At 43.4% G+C, this 21,570-nt stretch overlaps 1 protein-coding gene across 1 annotated transcript; it reads right to left on the reverse strand.

Annotated features, from left to right (window-relative positions):
* Positions 1-1,237: 1,237 nt before the first annotated feature.
* Positions 1,238-21,525, reverse strand: cenpx (centromere protein X). The gene is made up of 5 exons (XM_073026319.1): positions 21,097-21,525; positions 16,184-16,235; positions 14,855-14,908; positions 7,960-8,048; positions 1,238-2,155 (listed from the first exon to the last, which is right to left on the reverse strand). Exons 1-5 carry the CDS (start codon positions 21,118-21,120, stop codon positions 2,141-2,143), a joined length of 234 nt encoding a protein of 77 aa, XP_072882420.1. The 5' UTR covers positions 21,121-21,525; the 3' UTR covers positions 1,238-2,140.
* Positions 21,526-21,570: the final 45 nt, after the last annotated feature.

Consider the following 21,570-nt stretch of genomic DNA (forward strand, 5'->3'; position numbering starts at 1 on the left):
TTCCAGGCCCTTGAAATCTGCTGATCACAAAGCAGCAGAGGAAATCATTGATAAATTTGTCAAGATGAAAATTTAACAAGCTGAATGGCTGCATCAAGACGTACTGTGCACTTGACGAGCAAGTGTAAGACAAAGACTGCTTGCTGGTAACACATAAATTCAGAGACGGGTACGGTGGTGATCGCAAACAGCCAGTGACTGTCTATCTGGGAGCTGAGGTAGTGATAGCTATTAAAAGTATTATACTAAATGACCCTCAGGGAATATGTATAAGCTGTATATGTAATAAAATGGATTTTGTGTTTAGAGGCATCTCATTAATATCAGGGGTTCCCAATCTGGCGTCCACGGACCCTTGCTTAACGTATTGGTCCATGGCATAAAAAAGGTTGTGAACCCCTGCAAATATTCCAAAATCCGAAATCTGAAACACTTCCGTCCCCAAGCGTTTACAGGAAAAGAGAAATGCAGAATCAGATTTATTATCACCAGCATGTGTCGTGAAACTTGTTAACTTAGCAGCAGCAGTACAATGTAATGCATGATATATAGAAATAAAAAATAAGTAAATCAGTTATAGGAAGTATATTAAATAGTTAGATCAAAAATAGTGCAAAACAGAAATAATGTATATTTTTTAAAAGTGAGATGGTGTTCAAGGGTTCAATGTCCATTTAGGAATCGGACGGCAGAGGGGACGAAGCTGTTCCTGAATCGCCTAGTGGGTGTCTTCAGGCTTCTACCCGATGGCAACAATGAGAAGAGGGCATGTCCAGGGTGAAGGGGGCCCTTAATGATGGACGCTGCCTTTCTGAGGCACCGCTCCTTGAAGAATACTTTGGTATGACAGAGGCTAGAACCCCTGGTGGAGCTGACTAATTTTACAAATTTCTGTAGCTTCTTTCAGTCCTGTGCTGTAGTACGCACCCCCCCCCCCCCACACACACACACACACCAGTGCTGCAGCCTGTCAGAATACAATAGAATTTATGAAAAGTTGTACATAAAGACAGACTATGCAAAAGAAAAACTGTAAATAAAAGTAATGCTGAGAACATGAGTTGTAAAGAGTTCTTGAAAGCAAGTCTGTAGGTCGTAGTGGTGATTGAAGTTATCCACTCCGGTTCAGAACACCAATATTAAAGCTTCTCATTCATTAGCTCCAAAGTTCCCTGAATTTCTGCAAGTTATTCCAGGCCCTCAAAGTAAAACCCATAATTAATGTCTTCCATCCCTCTATTTCCATTATTTTATTCATTTTGTTACTTTATCTTCACTGTGCTTTTAACACATGCAAAACCTCTTTCAATTCTTTTAACTCCCCAGACAAAAAGTTCTCCAAGTCTGTTTATCGAACAATGCGAGGATTTAGATGGAAAGTGTACCCCACTGTACAAAGTTCTTCCTATTTTTCATTTAATTAGGAAATACATTCAGAAAATGGTGATTTACTTAATGATCATTTGAAACCTCGTGTATTAAAAAGGTCACAATCAGTGATAAGTTCCTCAAACTCAAAACAGAGCCAAGTACAAATTACAACAATTAGCTTCTGCTTCTAATATATGTACATCATGTTCTGGTTATAAAAGGCACGCAATCAACAATACTGATATCCAGATTACTTACTTAGTCTTCTTTTCCAGCTTTAATGGTTTCATGTACTGTGAACCTTGAGTTCTCAAGTCTTTGAATGCTTAACACACTATGAATTAGCGTTTCTTGAATTTTGGCTGGTCTTCAAAGCTTTTTCTAACCCATTGACGTAAGACAGTACCTTTATTTAAAAGAAGTTGATCCACCTGGGAACGACAGGTTGAAACTCTATAGTTTAAAGACAAGAATGCCCATTCTGTTCTGCTGTGGTACAATATTGCTCCTTCAAAATACACAAAAGGAAAATAGATTTGAGCAGATATATTTATGAATATATTAATGAATAAACATGACATAAGATATACATTAAATTTAACCCGGGAAGAACGATCATCTCAGTACTACAAGTGGTGATAGTAGCTTCTGTAGTATGACAATCTTGTTTTGATGTAAAGGTTTGAGGTGGGCCAAGAGAGCCCCTGTTTCCAAGCTGTATGTACTTCTGTGCTGTAGAATCAGCGCCACCTGCTGGAAGCATCGGATCCTAGAAATCCAGCAGCTGAAAGAAGAAAATGTTTTAAATTAGTTACAGTGAAAGTTGGACTCATTTTAATCATGGGGTGGACCATTTCAGTTCAACGGGGAAATAAATATAGAACACATTGTATTTCCTATACACCACTGCAAGGTAGTCAAACTCTGACAAATTCCAGCTCATCAGATCAGTTCAACCCTAGTGTGAATAAACCTGTATCCAGACCTCACTGCGACCCTCAAGCAGAGTGTTTCGTGTTTTCTGGAGTATCACCATCTGGTATGGAGAGGTCACAGCGCAGGATCTGAAAAAGCTGCAGAGGACTGCAACCTCACCCAGCTCCATCATGGGTACAAACCCTCCTAACATTGAAGACATCTTCAAAAGACGATGCCTCTAAAAGGACCCTCATCACCTACTATTACTACTCACAGGGAGGAGGCACAGGAGCCTGAGAACACACACTTAATGTTTTAGGAACAACTTCTTCCCATTGCCATCAGATTTCTGAATGGAGAATTAACCCATTCATGAACACTATTTTTGCACAGCTTTAATTTTTATCTATCTAGCTCTTATCTCTTTATATATATATATAGCATCTTTTACTTTGTTGTTCCTCTCTGCACATCGGGTGGCAACTTTGCCATTTCTTTAGCATTTGTTTTTTTACGAGGACAAGTTGCTAGCTTGACACTCAACCAGCACGGATGGATTCGTACCCAGGACCATTCGTCTCGCAATCAGATGCTGATACCACTATACCACCGGCCAGCACATATTTTATGTATTGTACTGTCATGCTGCTACAAAACAAATTTCACAGCATGTCAGTGATATTAAACCTGATTCTGATTCTAACCTTGCGCAGTGTGTTCCAATAATTTCCTTGAATTCTATCATTGCTGGCTTTGATACGACGTTCCTTCCAATTTTATTTTACAGCTGCACGGACCAACCATTGCTCCTAGCAGGAATTTATTTATACGGTCTGAAAACTGCACAGCACTATAATTGGTTAAATGTTAAGAAAATTCCAGCGACACAGCAACAATGGCTATGTGTGCGGCAGCATTTCAGTTATTGCGCAGCCGCGTACCATGTAGTTTAGAAGGAACAGTGATGGTCAGGGTGAGGTTTTGTGCATGAAACAAAGTGGAGGAGCCCCAGCCAAATCTAACGTCGCTGTAGAAGGCACATAATAATCACGATGAGAGCTCTGGCTGATACTCACCTCCACGTTCCAGGAATCGCTAGCTTTCTGCAGCACCCTATTTGAGGAGGGGTACAGGAGTGAGATAGATCAGCTGGCCAAGTGGTGTCACAACAACAACATTGCACTCAACGTCAGGAAGATCATGGAATTGACTGTAGACTTCAGGATGGGGAAAAATCAGCAGAGTACATAGTGTGGTCCTCATCGAGGGATCGGCAGTGGAAAGGGTGAGCAGTTTCAGATTCTTGGGAGTCAACATCTCAGAATACATTTCCTGGGCCCAACATACTGAATCAATTATGAAGAAGAAATATAACCACTGGCTTGTCATTAGGAGTTTGAGGAGATTTGGTTTGTCACCATTGACTAGCAAATTTATACAGATGCACAGTGGAGAGCATTTTAACTGGTTGCATCACTGTCTGGTATGGGTGGGGGGCAATGCACAGGATCAGAAAAACAGGGTGTGGACACAGCCAACTCCATCATGGGCACTAGCCTCCCCACCATTCAAATGGAGAAGCCTCAGGAAGGTGGGATCCATCATAAAGGACCCTCGTCTTCTAGGGGTCCAGAGAAGATCCTCGAGAATGATTCCAGGAATGAGAGGGTTACCGTACGAGGAACATCTGGCAGCTCTTGGGCTGTATTCCATGGAATTAAGGAGAATGAAGGGGGATCCAATAGAAACATTCCAAATGTTAAAAGGCCTGAACAGATGAGATATGACGAAGTTATTTCCCATGGTAGGGGAGCCACCAACACTATCTCACTATTTTACTCTCTGTTTGCACTATTTATTTATTATGTATTCTTATTGTAATTTATAGTAATTTTTATGTATTACACTGTACTGCTGCCACAAAACAGTAGCCTCTGTATTAGTTACACCTGTACACCTACCCATCAATGCAAATATCTAATCTGCCAATCATATGAGAGAAACTCAATGCATAAAAGCTTGCAGACATGGTCAAGAGGTTTAGTTGTCGTTCAAACCAGACGTCAGGATGGGGAAAAAATGAGATCCAAGTGACTTTGATCATGGAATGACTGTTGGTGCCAGACAGGGTGGTTTGAGTATCACAAACTACTGACCTGCTGGGATTTTCATGCACAACAGTTTCTAAAGTTTACAGGGAATGGCGCAAAAGCATCCAGTGAGCAGCAGTTCTATGGGTGAAAACGCCTTGTTAATGAGAGAGGTCAGAGGAGAATGGCCAAGCTAGTTTAATCTGACAGGAACTCAAATAACCACACTTACCAGTGGTGTGCAGGAGAGCATCTTTGAACACACAACATGCTGAACCTTGATGTTGATGGGCCACAGCAGCAGAAGACCTTGAACATACACTCAGTGACCACTTTATTAGGTGCAGGAGGTACATAATAAGTGGCCAAGTGTATGTCAATGATAATAAACCTGATTCTGAAAATCCTCAGCGTGGCTCAAGGATCGAGCCTGCCAGCTGCTGGATGTGTTCTACTCAATTCCTGAATCTGAATGAGGGAAGAAACATCAGTTTACTCCGGTGTAGTTACCTACACTGGACCAGCACCAGGCCAAGATTCATAGCGATCACAGCATAAAGTATGGAGGAACTTGGAGGACGATGGTCCGTGTGCAGGTCGATCAGACTAGGCAGACACAGACTGGATGGGCCAATGTACTTCAGTGCCGTAGTGTTCTTTGACTCGTACTCGACTAGACAAAGTATTCTAATTCTGTGATGTCATATTGCTTAATCATCTAATCAATCTCTAAGTAGTGGCAGAATTTATTATTAAACACTCATGATAGATCTTGTGAAAGAAAATCTCAGCTTCTATACTCTTTAGTAAGTCTATGTGTTCTCTAATTATTCATTCACCAAACAAATTTTTAAACACACAGATAATGTGAAAACTTTAAGGTCCTCTCTGGGCTTTAAATAAGAACACTTCTTGCTAGCTGTAACCGTACAGTCTCAGGTTTATATTGTCATACCTTTTCCATTGTTCTGATTTACTTATAGTAACCAATAACCATTCCCTTGTCAAAGTCACTTAGATCACATGTCTTCCCATTCTGATGTCCCAACTGAACCTCTTGACCATGTCTGCATGCTTTTATACATGAGGTTGCTGCTACATGATTGGCTGATTAGATATTTGCATTAACGAGCAGGCGTATGGCTGTACCTAATGAAGTGGCCATTGAGAGTATATTGTACTAGTTGTTGTTCTTGTGCCTTGTGGCACATCAGGCAGCAACATTGCTGTTTGCTTAGCAATTTTGTCTGCTTTTTTTTTAAATAAAAGAGGCCAGATTACTAGCTCGGCACCCAACCCAGCACAGATGGAAAGCACGCAAGGGTCCGGCCAGATTCAAACCCAGGACCACTTGCCTCGAAGTCTGGAGCGCATGCCACTACGCCACCGGCCGGCCAATTATTATACCAAACAATGAGGAAAAATCAACAAGCTCTGCAATTCCAGAAAATATGCTGGAATATGAAAATTATACGCAACAATATGAACATTTAAATTATGAATCAAACTTTCCAGAATGATATCTTTTCTCCAAAGCTGGTTCTTCAATCTTAATCTTACTTACCAAAGATTCAATACTATCTGTCAGAAGTCCATTGAAATATGCAGTGAAACACTTTGTTTGCGTCAAATCAGCAAGGATTGTGCTGGGAGCAGCCCGTAAGTGTCACCATATTTCTGGCGCCAACGTAGCCATGCCCACGACTCACCAATCCTAACCTGTAGGTCTTTGGAATGTGGAAGGAAACCGGAGCCCCTGGAGGAAATCCATGGGGAGAGCGTACAGACAGCGGATGGAATCAAACCCCAAACTGACGGCTGGTGCTGTAAAGTGTTACACAAACCACTACGCTACCATAGCATCCTTTATTGTTATTACACCTGCAACTACCTGAGGCCCATATTTCTGTGCACTGAACCTTGTCCCATTCCTGAGCAGATATGCAGATGATTCCTCTTAAGGCTGTTTATTCATTTTCATGAGAGGCATCTTCGCACATTTCCCGATAAACAAACGTCACCGAAGTTCCCTCTATCGTTTCATTAGCAGGTCACTGAAACTCAGTATGAAGCCATTACTTGCTCCTTTTGACTATTTTCAATCACTGCAGCATAGTGGTTACCATAACGCAATTACAGTTTGGGGCGTCAGAGTTCAGAGTTGAATCCCAGCACCATATGCAAGGAGTTTGTAAGTCCTCCCCGTGACCGCGTGGGTTTTCTCCAGGCGCTCCAGTTTCCTCCCACGGTCCCAAGACGCACTGGTTAATTGGTCATTTTAAATTGTCCTGTGATTAGGCTAGGGTTAAATAGGTGGGTTGCTGGGTGGTGCTGTTCCAGGGTGTATAACAGAGAGTGAGTAGGTAGGTAGGTACATAGTTGGGTGGGTGGGCAGATAGAGCATAGATTGACCATGACATTTCAATCTGCAGCTTACTGACAAAGGACAATTGATGGGAAATACAGGAAATTAAACACTAGGATACAGTCACAAGGGAATGATTTTGTCTAACCTTCAACTGCGACACTTTGCTTCCCATTAGCTGTGTGTGAACAAATGGATCGTGTTAGGACTAAACTCTGATTTACAGTGGTAGACCATCTGCCAAAGAAATATTCAGTGATTTGTATTTTCCTTGTGCATTTTGCCAAACTGAATGTAAAAAGGAACCTTCTTATTTAACCCCGTGGCTGTATCTTATTGATTATCTTACACGTGCTTGTATGTACAATGTGTGCTTTGTGCTGTGTGTGACTGTTGGTACGATGTTTTGCACTTTAACCCCAGAGTAGCATGGTCTTGTTTGGCTGTATTCATGTATGGTTGAATGACAATTAAACTTGAATTGAAGAACAAAGAACCTGTGAAACGTTAACACATTTTATCAGATAAGCAATTTTGCTGTTTTAAAAAGAAAGCCACAGATACTGAATTGCAAGTTTCTCTTCTGAAAGCTATTTCAGTTATAAAGTTTGATTCCCCTCTTTCTTCAATGTAGAATGAAGAATGTGCTCCTTTTACTCAAAGGGAAACTGCTAATTGTGTTTACATGGGAGATAAACATAGCCCCATTCCCCTTCACAATGGACAAATCTGACTATTCAATAAGCAGCGTGACATGGGCTAAAGATTAAGTGGTAAGATGGTATGCAGAGATAGTTCCATTCTCTGTCCATTACACTCAAGTTGGTGGCATCCGTCGGTCTCGAGAGACCATGGAGACCATCTGTGCTTGGAATTTCCAGGGTGCAGGCCTGGGCAGGGTTGTATGGGAGACCGGCAGTTGCCCAAGCTGCAGGCCTTCCCCTCTCCATGCCACCGATGTTGTCCAAGGGAAGGGCACTAGGACCCATGCAGCTTGGCACTGGTGACGTCGCAGAGCAATGTGTTGTTAAGTGCCTTGCTCAAGGACACAAACACGCTGCCTCAGCTGAGGCTCGAACCAGTGACCTTCAGGTTACTAGTCTGATGCCTTGCCCACGCGCCAACACACTCAAGTTATCATTTAAATAATGACAGTACTTCAAGTTTTCTGTGCAGCATAGAGTCTGCAAGCTTTGGTGCATATCATTTACGTACCAGCTGGGGCAAAACCTTCTCAAAATGGTCAATCTCTGCTGCCTTAGAGTTTTCAGAGGAAGCCTGCCTGGCCGTTCGAGCTGCCGCTTCTGGATACAATGCAAACAGGGAAAAGATTTTTTTTATTAAAAATAACTGCTGCATACACACTGAACTTACACAGATACTGAACAAAAAACTCCCTCAACTCTGGTGACGATAGACATTAGTAATGATTTCTGAGGAAACTCGGATCTGTAAACTACAACAAACACTACACTTTTAAGACTATATCACAAGGCTGTTCATCGAAGAGAAACAAAAAAAAAAGTCCATTTTAAACAGTCACGGAGGGAATATTATGATAATACCTGCACCTTAGTGAAAGGCGAAAAAATGGATTAAAAAGAAGAGCAGTGCAAAGAAATTTCAGGCCAAGACCTAAACTAGTGAACAGTGACTGAAATGAGGTGAGGGTAAACTAGATCTGGAAGACACACAGGACTGTGGGCAGAAGAGCCCGTTCCTGTGCTGCATGTTCTGTATGCTACAATGGTTTCACAAGGCTATAGATACAGACAATGAATACGGCAAATGAGATCTTAAATATTGTAGATTCTACGACCTTCAGACTCACTTTCAAGGACTCGTTACAACTCGTTCTCAGTATTACTTTTATTCGCACACTTTGTCTTCTTTTGCACACTGGTTGTTTTAGTTTCTCATAAAATTCTATCGTATTTATTTTCCCTGTAAATGTCTGCAAGAAAATTATACCTACTTTGATAATACATTTACTTCAAATTTTGAAATATAAGTATGCGAATTATGAAACAAATGCACTAGTGAATGATGACCAACATGGAAAATTGGAGTTCGGATCATAATTTTTAAGGCTTATGAGAGAAAGGATGGGGTACGGTGTTGGAAGAATTAAGATGAAATATAAGCTTAACTGAAGTATAACTGTTTCAATGTCTAGTACCAGAGGAAATGCATTTCAGATGAAAGGGGTTCATTTCAAAGTAGATTTTTTTTTAAACACGCAGAGTGTTGAGTGCCTGGAATGCGCTGCCTGGAGTGGTGGTAAAGGCAGAAACTTTAGGGAACTTTAAGAGATATTTAGATAGGCACATGAATGCGAGGAAAATGGAAAGATATGGACATTTTAGGGCATAAGGGATTAGCTTCGTTGGCCATTTGACGACTCATTTATTTGGCTTGGCTCAACTCTCTGGGCCGAAGGGCCTGTTCCTGTACTGTACTGTTCTATGTTCTCTAAAAGCTTTGGAGGAAAATTAATTTAACATGTGCTGTGTCAGGCAGGGAGAGTGGGAGTGATATTAAATGTGGAGTAGTGAAGATCAAGATAAAGGGGATATGGAAGACATCAAGATTAAATATTAAGCTTTCTGATTCAACTTTGACCAGGGAAGAAATTAAATGAAGGGAGTTGCTGGTAACAGTCAAAGATTAAAGCTGTGTTTTTTTTATAAATGTTGAACTGGAAGAAAACTTCACTCCTCTGGGACTGATTTGCCATCACCCAGGGATGCAAGGCTAAAGTGACAAAGGCCTTTAGAGAGGTGACTAGGGTGACACAAAGGAAGAGTGGGTTGCAACCAGGGGCCTCTTGTTGTGTGTTTGGGTGATAATGACATTTTCAGACAGGACACATTTATCGTGTTACAGAGAAACAGGATTCGAGCAGAAGATCCCGGCAGCAATTAAGTTTAGCTTAGATTAAAATAACTAGTTACATTTCTACCCATGTCGCCTATGTGAAAAGTATTCAAAGGAGAACTAGAATGGGGAATGGAAAAGGGGTCGGGGAGGTGGAGTGGGCTGGGGGAAGAAGAACTTAAGAGAAATCGATGTTCATGCCATCGGGTTGGAGACTACCCAGACAGAATGGGGTGTTGTTTAGCCTCATCATTGCAGCAGAGGAGGCCATGGGCAGACATGTCAGGACGGGAATGAGAAGTCATCAGGAGATTCACAGAGAACCTTCACTTGTGCTTCTTCCCTTGTCACCTTCTCAACCGGGCTTCTGCCCCCTTCCTTTCCAGTCCTGATGAAGGGTTTCGGCCCGAGATGTCGACTGCGTATTCCCCTCCAGAGATGCTGCCTGACCTGCTGAGCTCCTCCAGCATTCTTTGTGTTTAGCTGACTTTGTTTAGAATAATGAGTGTTTAGGGTCCCAGTGGGCTTCAAGCACACTGGGGGAAATTAGGGCCTCAGACAGTCAGACACTGAATCACCCAGATTTCTGCTTTACTGACTGGTGGATTATCAGAACTTTACTGGAAATAAACATCAAGCAGAGAGTTGTTATTATCAATGTCAGCGTGGAACTACCAGAATGCAGGAACATTCCTGTGGTTCACTGGGAAGGCAGCCTTGCATTGTTTTATGCACAGAGTTTGTATCTGTCCTAGCATGCTATTCATTAAATAAGGACGGACAACACATCAGAAAGCAAGATATACATGTCAGAAAAGGGATATAAACACAGAAAAAGCAACTCAGCAGGTCAAGTGACATCTTTGGAGAGAGAAACTAAACTTCCATTTCAGTAACTGATCTTTCACCAGAATGGCAAAGGTTATAAGGATTTTTAGAAAATTCTCAAATTACAAAGAGACTGAAGGAAGGAATAAATGGCATCAACTGAAAGACAGGATAAGCCAGTGAATAACAGAAGGCCACTTTTACCCTAATTCTCATCTCATGGACAAACAAGTAAAGAAAAATGCCATTTAAACACACAACTTTGTTGCTGATATTGGTGTAATTGCAGCAGAAGCTTCCCCCCTTGAAGCCACTGTCTCGTTGGCTAGGGATAACACCTAAGGCTGGTTTCAGTCCACAACTGGTGTCACCCATCACCTTGTGTTTCTCCGTCCCCTCCTGCTACCTTCTAATGCTGACTCCTCATCTTTCTTTCTCCTGTCCTGATGAAGGGTCTTGACCCGAAACATCAACTGTTTACCCTCTTCCATCAATGCTGCCTGGCCTGCTCAGTTCCTCCGGCATTTTGTGTGCGTTGCTTAGATTTCCAGCATCTGCCGATTTTCTCTTGTTTGTACTTTTTAAAATGCACGTTGAATGTTTCTACTTGCCTGTACAAAATATTGTTTAAACCACACATGGCAGCTAAAGAAAGGTTGTGATTCAGCTAGAGAGAGGGCAGAAAAGATCCATAAGTATACTGCTGGGACTAGTAAAGTTGAGTTATATGGAACTTCCTGGAGGAACTCAGCAGGTCAGGCAGCAACTATGGAGAGGAATAAGCAGTCAACCTTTTAGACCAGTAATCAGGATTGGAAAGGAAGTGAGCGGGAAGCCAGAATAAGAAGGTGGAAATATTGGATAAGCTAGGATGTTTTCTCTGGAATGAAAGAGGCTGAGGGGTGTCCTTAGAGTGATTTATAAAATTATGAAGGGTATAGATGGTGACAGTCACAGTAGGGGAACCCTAAGGTGAGAACGGAAAGACTTAAAGGGGACCTGAGTAACAGGGTTTTCCACACAGTGTTGGGTAAATAGAGAGAGCTGCTAGGGAAGGTGATTGAGGCAAGTACAGTTACAACATTTTAAAAATATTTGGGATATAGGACAAATGCAGGCAAATGGGATTAAAACATAGAACAGTACAGTATAGTATGGGCTTTTCGGCCACCAATGTTGTGCATACTCCACGATCTATCTAACCCTTCCCTCCCACACAGCCTAAACTTGCATGTGTCTGTCTTGAGGGGTTTTTAAACACCCTTATTGTATGAGCCTCTACCACCACCCTGGTAGTCTGTTCCAGGCACCCACCACTTCCTGTGCAAAAACCCTACTGTTGACATCTCCCCTAAACTATCCCCCACTCACCGTAAACGGATATCCTATAGCATTGCCCACTGCCACCATGAGAACATGGTGCTGCTGTGAATCCTATCTACGCCTCCATGACTATCAAGTTGCTTCTCATATTTTGTCATTCCAAAGTGAAAAGCCGCTTGCTCGGCCAGAATGAGTTGGACCGAAGGGTCAATATCTCTACTTCAGAGCTCTGTGAAGCTATGACACTTTATATTGGCATATATTTTTGGTTAAATCATTCCATTCAGTCAAACCAAATTACTTTAGTAATCTTTAGTAGATTACTTTAGTAGATTGGTGATAATATCTCCTTCTCGCTGACGAGCAACACTGGTGCACCTCAGGGGTGTGTGCTTAGCCCACTGCTCTGCTCTCTCTCTATACCCATGACTGTGCGACCAGGCAGAGCTCAAATACCATCTATAAATTTGCTGATGATACAACTATTGTTGGTAGAATCTCAGATGGTGATGAGAGGGCGTACAGGAGTGAGATATGCCGACTAGTGGAGTGGTGTCGCAGCAACAACTTGGCACTCAACGTCAGTAAGACAAAAGAGCTGATTGTGGACTTCAGCAAGGGTAAGACAAAGGAACACACCCAATCCTCATAGAGGGATCAGAAGTGGAGAGAGTGAGCAGTTTCAAGTTCCTGGGTGTCAAGATCTCTGAGGATCTAACCTGGTCCCAACATATCAATGAAGCTATAAAGAAGGCAAGACGACAGCTATATTTCATTATGAACACAAAGTACACTGCAGATGCTGGGGTCAAAGCAACACGTACAACAAGCTGGAGGAAGTCAGCAAGTCGGACAGCATCCGTGAAAATGAGCAGTCAACTTTTCGGGCCGAGACCCTTCATCAGGACTGAAGAGGGAGGGGGCAGGGGCTCTATAAAGAAGTTGGGGGGAGGGTGGGAAGGAGAAGGCTGGTGGGTGTCAGGTTAAAAACCAATCAGGGGAAAGATTAAGGGGTGGGAGAGGGGAAGCAGGGAGGGAATAGGCAGGAAAGGTGAAGAAGGGATGTAAGGGGAAAGCACTATGGGTAGTAGAAGAAGGCAGAATCATGAGAGAGGTGATAGGCAGCTGGAGGAGGAGGCAGAGTGAAACTGGGATGGGGAAGGGAGAGGGAGGGAATTACCAGAAGATGGAGAATTCAATGTTCGTGCCAAGGGGCTGGAGACTACCCAGACCGTCTATGAGGTGTCTCCCAGACCGTCTATGAGGTGTTGCTGCTCCGTCTCCGCCACATCTGCTCCCAGGATGAGGCTTTCTGCTCAAGGACATCGCAAATGTCCTCCTTCTTTAAGGATCGTGGTTTCCCTTCTGCCATCATCAACAATGCCCTCACCCACATCTCCTCCATTTCCCACACTTGGGCCCTCACCCCACCCTCCCGTCACCACAAACGGGAACCGATTTCCCCTTGTCCTTGCTTACCACCCCACCAGCCTCCGGATCCAGCATATTATCCTCCGCAACTTCCACCACTTTCAAAAAGACCCCACCACTAAGCACATCTTTCCCTCTCCACTTTCCACAGGGATCGTTCCCTCCGTGACTCCCTGGTCCACACGTCCCCCCCCCCCCCCCCCAACAGATCTCCCACCTGGCACTTATCCCTGCAAGCGTAATTGCTACACCTGTCCCTACACCTCCTCTCTTACCACCATTCAGGGTGCCAAACAGTCCTTCCAGGTGAGGAAACACTTCACTTGTGAGTCTGTTGGGGTAATCTATTGCATCCGGTGCTCCCGGTGCAGCCTCCTCTACATCGGTGAGACCCGACACAGATTGGGGGACCGCTTCGTCGAGCACCTCTGCTCCGACCGCCACAATAGACAGGATCTCCCGGTTGCCACCCACTTCAACTCTGCTTCACATTCCCATTCGGATACGTCCATACATGGCCTCCTCTACTGCCATGATGAGGCCAAACTCAGGTTGGAGGAGCAACACCTCATATACCGTCTGGGTAGTCTCCAGCCCCTTGGCATGAACATTGAATTCTCCAACTTCCCTCCCTCCCTCCCTCTCCCTTCACCCATCCCAGTTTCACTCTGCCTCCTCCAACTGCCTCTCTCATGATTCTGCCTTCTTCTACTACACAGTGCTTTCCCCTTACATTCCTCCTTCACCTTTCCTGCCTATCCCCTCCCTGCTTCCCCTCCCCCAACCCTTGATCTTTCTTCTGGTTTTTTAACCCGACACCCATCAGCCGCCTCCTTCCCACCCTCCCCCCCACCTTCTTAATAGGGCCCCTGCCCCCTCCCTCTTCCGTCCTGACGAAGGGTCTTGGGCCGAAACGTTGACTGCTCGTTTCCACCGATGCTGCCCAACCTGCTGAGTTCTTCCAGCTTGTTGTACATATTTCATTATGAAGTTGAAGAGATTTGGTTTGTCAACTAAAACACTCGGAAACTTATACAGATGTACTGTGGAGAGCATTCTATCAGGATACATCACTGTCTGGTATGGGGGTGGCTACTGCATAGGACCAAATGAAGCTACAGAAAGTTGTAAAATTAGTCGGCTCCATCTTGGATACTAGCCTCCATCATACCCAAGACATCTTCAAGGAGTGGTGTGTCAGAAAGGTGATGTCCATCATTAACAACCCTCCCCCCCCCCCCCCCCCCCACCTCCATCAACCAGGGCATACCCTCTTTTCATTGTTATTGTCAGGAAGGAGGTACAGAATTTGAAGGCACACACTCAGCGATTCAGGAACAGCTGCTTCTCCTCTGCCATATGATTCCTAAATGGACATTGAACCCTTGAACACCACCCGACTTTTTAAAAAATATATAATATTACTGTTTTTGCACCATTTTAAATCTATTTTATATATATTTACTGTAATTGATTTTTTGTCTACATTATCACATATTGCACTGCTATTATGACATATTGTTAACTGCTGCTAAGTTAATAACTTTAATGATAATAAACCCAATTCTGATCATGTAATTGCATCCTGAGCTGGCAAATTCTATGAAGTATAACAGTTCTCTGTACACAATTACTTACTGTGCAAACTTACCAAGAACAAATAGCTTTATCATTTCACACATAATGATGACAGCATCACCACTGACTGCAAATAAACAGACAATGTTAGATTAAGTAGTTAAGGACTTTAAAAAATCTTATTCCCCCACGACAGGGAGAGAAATCCATCTCTGATAACAGCATATATTCATAAACACAAGAAATCCAGAATACCACACACAAAAAACACACCCACACCGCCTGTAAGGAGTTTTTAATGTTCTCCCAGTGACTGCATGGGTTTCCTCCGGGTGCCTCAGTTTTCACCCACGGTCCAAAGACGTACCGGTTGGTAGGTTAACTGGTCATTGTAAATTGTCCTGTGATTAGGCTCGGGTTAAATTGGGTGATTGCTGGGTAGCATGACTCAGAAGGGCCTACTTCACGCTGAGCCTCAGTAAATAAATGATGTTGCCTGATCTGCTGAGTTTCTCCAGAATTTTGGGTCATATATTCCCCAGTCAGTTCAGACTGGCAACATCTCCTCAACAATCCCCATCAGCACAGGTGCATCACAAGGCTGTGTGCTTAGCCCCCGCTCTACTCGTTTTACACTTATGACTGCGTGGCTAAGCACAGCTCCAATGCCATATCCAAGTTTGCTGATGACTCCACTGTCCCATTGGCCGAGTCGAAGGTGGTGACAAATCAGCATGTAGGAGGGAGACTGAAAATCTGGCTGAGTGGTGCCACAACAACAACCTCTCAACCAAGGAGCTGATTATTGACCTCAGGAGGAGGAAACCAGAGGTCCTCATCAGAACTAGAGAGGGCCATCAACTTTAAATTCCTTGTTGTTATCATTTCAGAGGATCTGTCCTGGGCCCAAAACTTAAGTGCCATTATGAAGAAAGCACAGCAACGCCTCTACTTCCCTAGGGGTTTGTGATGATTCAGCATGACATCTAAAACTGTGACAAACTTGTATAGACAGGTAGTAGAGAGTACATTGACTGGCTGCATCACAGCCTGGTATGAAAACACCAAAACCCTTGAACATAAAACCCTACAAAATGTAGTGGATACAGCCCAGTCCATTGCTGTTAGAGCCCTCCCCACCACTGTCCGGCGAGGCTGGGATCTTTGATTGTACTGCCTGCTTTTTTACTGAGGCAGTGGGAAAAGGAAGAGGTTTTCTTTGGCAAAGTGGTCTTCAAGCTTTGTGCTACAATGCCACAAAACATTGCACAAAATGGATTTTAGCATTTTAACCACAATGTTATTTCTTAAATGGGTGCATATAAACTTAGCATTTACAGTTATGTAACACTCCTATAAAAGCTATTCTACATATTCCACATTAAATCAAATAAGGCCTTACCTTTTGTTTTCTGGTCTGTAAAATAGAAGTACAACAACTTACTGATCAATTCCTGGAATAAAGAGTGACAGAGGGAACAGAGTGGAGTTAAGTTACAAACTACACAACTATTATTTTCAAACATTGATCTTTTGCATGAATTCAATCTGAAATGCAGTTCGTAGATATAAAGTAGTATCTTATTTGGGTGACACATATATACAAGCCTTTGGAGTCACTGGAGAGAGAGGGAGAGGCTGCCTGATAACCGCCCAAGATGACTGTTAATGACTGTGGTCTCTGAGTTGTATTCATGCAATGGAGAGGTCATTGCATTCATGCCTGTGCAGACATATATCAATTAATTGGGTGTCCTGATCTGCAATTTACTGTTCTGAGCTGCATTTTGAATTTGTCATGGTTTCTTGAAATGACCAGGAGACGCAGAAGATTCTTCGAGAAGTTTAAGCCTTTATTTGCAAACAAAAGCTGAGACAATTAATGAACATGTCACTAATTGCCCGCCGAGTCCTAGTTCACAGTATTCTTTATAGTACTTTCTTATCTCAATTACATTAGCATATCCTCTTATCACCAGCACACTAGCTTCTCGATTCAACACCAGTATTTTTGTTCAGTAGCCCATACTTGTTCTAGTCTACTCCTTGGAACACGTGTCCCCCTTCCTGGCTTTGACTGGTCCCCATACCATCACACCACTCAACAATCCCGTCTACCACCGTTATCTCTACATGCTTACTTTCACTGTTAGCTACATTCTTAAGGCACTGATGCGTTCAATAGTACAGAGACAATACAGAGATTACATTCTGGCCAATAAATTGGATACATAGTAAATATAAGGCTGGTTTTTCACTGTTAGCTACATTCTTAAGGCACTGATGCGTTCAATAGTACAGAGACAATACAGAGATTACATTCTGGCCAATAAATTGGATACATAGCAAATAGCAAACACAAGGCTGGCCACATCGTTCTGGCCACACAGCAAACAATGCAACTTTATTCTCCAATAAATTCAGTCCACAATCCATATTCAGGTTTGAAGATTGGTTGCTGCAGTTCATATTTGCCATATACCCTAACTCCAGAATACACCTTAACAGTAACAGAGTGGAATTAAGTCATTAACTGCACAACATTACTTTCAAAAATTATTCTTTTGGATGGGAATTCAATCTGAAGTTTGCACCTTTTCATATTTCAGGAAAGAATAGACAACAACATTGATCAACAACACAGAGATGCAAAGTAATCAAATCAGATTGGAACATTCCTAGTTTAACATAACATTTCAGAATGTTGAATCCCTTAAAAAAATTATACATCCTGCTGTAAGGCATGAAACAATGAAATAAATGGAGCCAACTAGAATTCCTAATGAAGAACAGAAGAGGTTCTGCAGATGCTCGAGATCTATAGTAACTGAGCTGCTACGCTGGAGGAACTCAGCAGGTCAGGAGTATCTATGGAGAGGAATAAAGAACTGATGTTTCAGGCCAAGACCTGCCATCACACCATTAAGGTCATAAGACATGGAAAAGAATTAGGCCATTCAGCCCACTGGGTCTGTTCTGACATTTCATCATGGCCGATCCATTTCCCTCTTAACCCCATTCTCCTGCCTTCCCCCTGTAACTTTTCATGCCCTGACTAATCAAAAACCTATCTACTTCCACCTTAAATACACCCAGTGACTTGGCCTCACCAGCCATTTGTGGCAATGAATTCCACAGATTCACTTCCCTCTGGCTAAAGAAATCCCTCCTCATCTCCATGCAAAATGGACATCCCTCTACTCTGAAGCTGTGCCCTCTGGTCCTACACTCCCCCACCAAAGGAAAGATCCTCTCCACATCCACTCTATCCAGGCCTTTCAACATGCCATGGACTTCCCTCCTCATTCTTGTAAACTCCTGTAAGGGCCCACAGCCATTAATCGCTCTACATATGATAAAGTTTTTATTCCCATAATCATTTTCATGAACTTCCTCTCAGTCCTTTCTAATGACAGCACATCCTATCTTAAATAAGGGATATTAAACTGCTCACAATAATCCAAGGGAAGCCTCACCTGCGCTTTATAAGGTATACATCTTTGCTTTTATATGCTAGTCCTCTATAAAAAAAAATGAATGCTAGCATTGCATTTGCCTTCCTCATCACCGACTCAATGTGCAAATTAACCTTTAGGGAATACTGCACAAGGACTCCCAAGTCCCTTTGCACTTTGGATGATATCATCTAGACAGTCAGTAATTTCAGCTTTTCTATGTCTTCTACTTATTCTTTTTATCTCAATTTTGTTTTAGAAACTGTTGAAGCCTGTGACTTACAGTCTGTAGTTCAATCGGGTGAGCTAGCGCTCTGCTGTCCCCAAGAAGCCTCCAGGGGAGAAATGCGAGCACGAGCTACCACGAGGAGAAGCTCAGAGATGTAGTTGATCACACTACCTTTCTCCCCAATTAAAGCATCAAGGTAGATGGAAACATTGAGGCAAAGGCAGAGGAAAGCAAGTGATTCTCGCTGGGGCCGCCAGCTCGAGTCACTGCTGTTGGAAGGTCACCAGGTCGTGATGCTCTTGAAGAGGTTATCGAAATTCTGAGATTTCTGATTTGGACTGTAGTACGTATTGGCCTCTTTCAGTTCGATGGTTTTCTCGAGTTCTCACCCATTCTTTCATGTTCCGGATTGGCGGGCTGGGGACTTGGGTAATCTGTTAGCTTTTGTTTGAGGGAAGGGTTGGGGATGTTTGGGGTTTGCGAGTATTTGTTTCTTTTTCTTTTCTTGCGAGGGGGTTGACGTCTTCCAACTGCTTAAAGTTTTCTATATTCTATGGCTATCTGGAGAAGACAAATCTCAGAGTTGTGTTCTCCATACATATTCTGATAATATAATGAACCTTTGGGTTTTTGAATTTTCACCCCTTTTAGAAAATAGTCTGTGCTTTTATTCTTTCTACCAAAGTGCATGATCATTCACTTCCTAACAGTGTATTTCATTTGCCACTTCTTTGCCCATTCCCCTAATCTGTCTAAGTCTGAAGGGACTGGAAATAAAAATGGAAATACTAGAAATAGTCAGCAGGTCAGGCAGCATCAATAAAGGGAGCAACAGATGTTTCGTCAGTATGTTTCATCAGAATGGAGAGGTTCAAATTAAACTGTGGATAAGGAGCAAGAGCAAAGTAAACAAGATTAAAGATTAGCTTTATATATTGCACGTACATTGAAATACGTAGCTTGTGTCAATGAGCTACATTCCTCAAGTGTCAGCCCCTCTGTTGATGCTGTCTGATCTGCTGAGTTCCTCCAGTATGTTGCTGAGGATTTTCTCTGGCCAAAGTACGGAAATTCTAACAACCTCAAAGGATGTACAGACAGGCAAGACAGACAGACATACTTTATTGATCCCGAGGGACATTGGGTTTCGTTACAGTTGCACCAACCAAGAATAGTGTAGAAATATAGCAATATAAAACCATAAATAATTAAATAATAAGTAAATAATGCCAAGTGGAAATTAGTCCAGGACCAGCCTATTGGCTCAGGGTGTCTGACACTCCGAGGGAGGAGTTGTAAAGTTTGATGGCCACAGGCAGGAATGACTTCCTATGACATTCAGTGTTGCATCTCGGTGGAATGAGTCTCTGGCTGAACGTACTCCTGTGCCTAACCAGTACATTATAGAGTGGATGGGAGACATTGTCCAAGATGGCATGCAACTTGGACAGCATCCTCTTTTCAGACACCACCGTCAGAGAGTCCAGTTCCACCCCCACAACATCACTGGCCTTACGAATGAGTTTGTTGATTCTGTTGGTGTCTGCTACCCTCAGCCTGCTGCCCCAGCACACAACAACAAACATGATAGCACTGGCCACCACAGACTCGTAGAACATCCTCAGCATCATCCAGCTGATGTTAAAGGACCTCAGTCTCCTCAGGAAATTGAGATGGCCCTGACCCTTCTAGTAAACAGCCTCAGTGTTCTTTGACCAGTCCAGTTTATTGTCAATTCGTATCCCCAGGTATTTGTAATCCTCCACCATATCCACACTGACCCCTTGGATGGAAACAGGGGTCACCGGTGCCTTAGCCCTCCTCAGGTCCACTACCAGCTCCTTAGTCTTTTTCACATTAAGCTGCAGATGATTCTGCTCACACCATGTGACAAAGTTTCCCACCGTAGCCCTGTACTCAGCCTAATCTCCCTTGCCGATGCATCCAACTATGGCAAAGTCATCAGAAAACTTCTGAAGATGGCAAGACTCTGTGCAGTAGTTGAAGTCCGAAGTGTAGATGGTGAAGAGAAAGGGAGACAGGACAGTCCCCTGTGGAGCCCCAGTGCTGCTTACCATTCTGACACACAGTGTTGCAAGCGCACGTACTGTGGTCTGCCAGTCAGGTAATCAATAATCCATGACACCAGGGAAGCATCCACCTGCATCACTGTCAGCTTCTCACCCAGCAGAGCAGGGCGGATGGTGTTGAACGCACTGGAGAATTCAAAAAACATGATCCTCACAGTGCTCGCCGGCTTGTCCAGGTAATGGAATGGAATGGGCGTAATGGAAACAACTCGTTGATTTTCAAGAGTTAAAAAAAACATCCAGTCAGGCACCTCCTAGACATTTTACCCAATCCTTTCCCATCGCCTTTAGATATGCCAGCTACGAACCCGAGCTTTAATGCTACGATTTACGAAGAGCTTCTCTTTCAGTAACTGCCTGATGCAGATTATAAACACGGCCTTAAGAATACTGTACAAGCTGCAGATGGTGAGTATTCATTTAAAATCAAATAGATTTAAAACCAACCGAAGGAGCAGCCACCACATTAAAAACATTGCCATCAGGGTACTGGGGTTACGTGGAGTATTTGTGTCGAAGGCAACAAGGACGTTGAACTTACTTTCTTGAACCTGGCGGATTCCATTCTTCGCGGCTCTCTCCCAAACCCGCCCCCAGAGCAGATTCCCTGACGCGATTCGTCCTATTCGTAAACGTCCAGGTTACAATTGGTTAGTTCTGCTGTCAGTCAGTCATGACCGCGCGCCTTGTCTGTTATGACGTCAAATTTGAAGCTTCCCGGCGACTCGCCGGCTTCACCAATCACTGCAGGGGGGAGGGGTTGCACCCGCAGCACGTACCAGTTGCTGATTGGCTGGTTCTACCATCAGTCAACCGCTCACTTTAGTTCTGACTCTGTCAGCAAGTGACGTGCGCTGTGGTTGGTTTTCATCATCCGTCATACATCCCATTATTAACCGCTGAATATTTTACACGCCGACTGCGGCTTGCCTTATCGCTCTGTCCGTGGGGCCTTCGCCGTTCCCCCGCAACCTGCGTCACTTCCGGCGGCGGGGCGAGCTCCGATTGGCCGAGA

The sequence above is a fragment of the Hemitrygon akajei genome, chromosome 22, assembly GCF_048418815.1.
Source record: "Hemitrygon akajei chromosome 22, sHemAka1.3, whole genome shotgun sequence".
NCBI lineage: Eukaryota > Metazoa > Chordata > Chondrichthyes > Myliobatiformes > Dasyatidae > Hemitrygon > Hemitrygon akajei.

Coding starts and splice junctions, on each gene's coding strand:
- cenpx (XM_073026319.1), bottom strand. CDS start 21,120: ATGGAATCCGCCAGGTTCAAGAAA. Junction 16,236..21,096: donor AATCCGCCAGGTTCAAGAAA/GTAAGTTCAACG, acceptor TCTTTATTCCAG/GAATTGATCAGTAAGTTGTT. Junction 8,049..14,854: donor GATAAAGCTATTTGTTCTTG/GTAAGTTTGCAC, acceptor CATTGTATCCAG/AAGCGGCAGCTCGAACGGCC.